This window comes from Papaver somniferum, chromosome 5 (genome assembly GCF_003573695.1).
Source record: "Papaver somniferum cultivar HN1 chromosome 5, ASM357369v1, whole genome shotgun sequence".
In the NCBI taxonomy this organism is placed as follows: Eukaryota; Viridiplantae; Streptophyta; class Magnoliopsida; order Ranunculales; family Papaveraceae; genus Papaver; species Papaver somniferum.
In genome coordinates, this window is record NC_039362.1 from 13,250,380 (window position 1) to 13,252,076 (window position 1,697).

Here is a 1,697-nt window from a genome sequence, read left to right on the forward strand (position 1 = left end):
AAGAAAGAAAGAAAAAGACGGGGGAGAACCCGCCCTATACAAAAAAGACGGATACTCAACCCAGACTACACGACATTTTTCCTTGGCGGCCTTCTTTAAGAGATGGTAAAAATCCTAGCCAGCAAATGGATGTCCAATCTCAAAAAAGACCAAGGAACATATTTAGAGTCGCTTTCTACAACCATACTGTGTGGATGCTAAGACAATGACTCAATGAGCTAGCTTAAGACCATCTCTGAAGACAAGACGGTATCAATCGTGAAATAAAAGTGTAAAATTAGATAAACTACACATAATTAAAGAAGTCGACACATAAACTACACCAATTAGTATTGCACTTCTTTTTCAAAAAAGCAAAAGCAAAAGAAAAAAAAGACCCTCCTCTCTTACATAACACCAAAATCTAACTACTCAAAACAAGAATCTACAGTGAGGGGACTGAATTTCAACTTCATTTAACTGAAATTTCAACATCATTTAACACCCAACAATCACATAACGTTCCTTTTCTTCTACATTTAATACGCCTCGTGCTCCTTCTGCAAAATTAGTACAGCCAACAAAACATTATTAATGACTCGCTAAATTCGAGATTATAGAAAATAATTACTCCAAAGATGGTAATTTAAATTCACAAAAGAAAAAGAAGAGTGTACCTAGGCTTAGTCCTCTACCTTCTTGGGGGTAATGGCATCAACAAATCTGTTCTTGGCCTTGGTTGCAGGGGACGTATGATCTTTCACCAACAAATTACCACCATATTTCCTCAACAGTTCTCTAACATGGTTCTCATAGATAAAAGCAGCTCCTCTGAAGTGTGGTAGAACCAACCACGCCACAAAAGCTAGCTTTATGTCGTACCATATCGGTATCCTTTAAACAAAAAACTCCATCAGAAATTAACAAAGTGAAAACCCCAAAATGCTATGAAATGAAATCAAGAGATCCAATTAAGGATTCAGTGAGTAAGTTAGATTACCAGACAAGAAGGGGTTCAAGGACCATCTCCATGAGAGTGAGAAAAGAGTAGAAGATCCAATAAGCAAGCCACTGTTCATCATCAACCTTTGATGTGCTCTCTATTGCTCTTACCGATGCATATCTAAACAACAACAGGAACAAAACAAGTTATTACTGAGAACAAATTATGTGGAGGATTCAGAACTTCAGAAAGAAACTATGGTTATTGTTTTACTTACAAAGGGTACAAGAGCATGACTGCAGGACCAGCCAAGGAATGGAGAAACGAGAGCAGAGTCAATAATGGTTTGTCATCACTACCCATCTTGTATTTATGAATAAGGAAGGAGACGGGTGAGATTTTACAGATTGGTTTTGTGTTTATGAATGAATGTGAAGATGAGGAAAGTGATGTTAGATTTTCGGATTTTATAGAACAAAAGGTAAAGATAAAAAGCACAAGGGAGTGTGAACTGTAGAATAGCAAGATAGACACGTGGTGAGAGGAGAAGTAAAGGTACTAGATTCTGCCTTAGACGTGTCTACCGACGTTAAGAACCGACCCACTCCACTCATACGGGCTTTATTAATTAAAAAATTTCCTTCCTTTAAAGATTTATTATCCTGGGTGTTTGGGTTAACAATTTGGTTCCTTAAACTTCTTTTAAGGTTTATTATCATCATCCTAGGTGTTTGTTAATACACATATACAAGACAATGCATGGGGCAGCGTCAAT

General features: G+C 37.1%; 1 protein-coding gene across 2 annotated transcripts; it reads right to left on the reverse strand.

Annotated features, from left to right (window-relative positions):
• Window positions 1-264: 264 nt before the first annotated feature.
• LOC113277279 (HVA22-like protein e) lies at window positions 265-1,368 on the reverse strand. Of its 2 annotated transcripts, none has more exons than XM_026526413.1 (4): window positions 1,200-1,368; window positions 980-1,102; window positions 675-873; window positions 265-539 (listed from the first exon to the last, which is right to left on the reverse strand). In XM_026526413.1, exons 1-4 carry the CDS (start codon window positions 1,283-1,285, stop codon window positions 519-521), a joined length of 429 nt encoding a protein of 142 aa, XP_026382198.1. In that variant the 5' UTR covers window positions 1,286-1,368; the 3' UTR covers window positions 265-518. The 2 variants fall into 2 exon arrangements, with proteins under 2 accessions (XP_026382198.1, XP_026382199.1); XM_026526414.1 differs by having other exon boundaries at window positions 657-873; window positions 1,200-1,367.
• Between the last annotated feature and the right edge of the window lie 329 nt (window positions 1,369-1,697).

Excerpts from the sequence above, each read along its gene's own strand:
- LOC113277279 (XM_026526413.1), bottom strand. The coding sequence starts at position 1,285 with ATGGGTAGTGATGACAAACCATTATTGACTCTGCTCTCGTTTCTCCAT. Across the intron at positions 1,103-1,199 it reads GTCATGCTCTTGTACCCTTT|ATATGCATCGGTAAGAGCAA; the intron begins GTAAGTAAAACA and ends GTTGTTGTTTAG. Across the intron at positions 874-979 it reads CTTGAACCCCTTCTTGTCTG|GATACCGATATGGTACGACA; the intron begins GTAATCTAACTT and ends TTTTGTTTAAAG.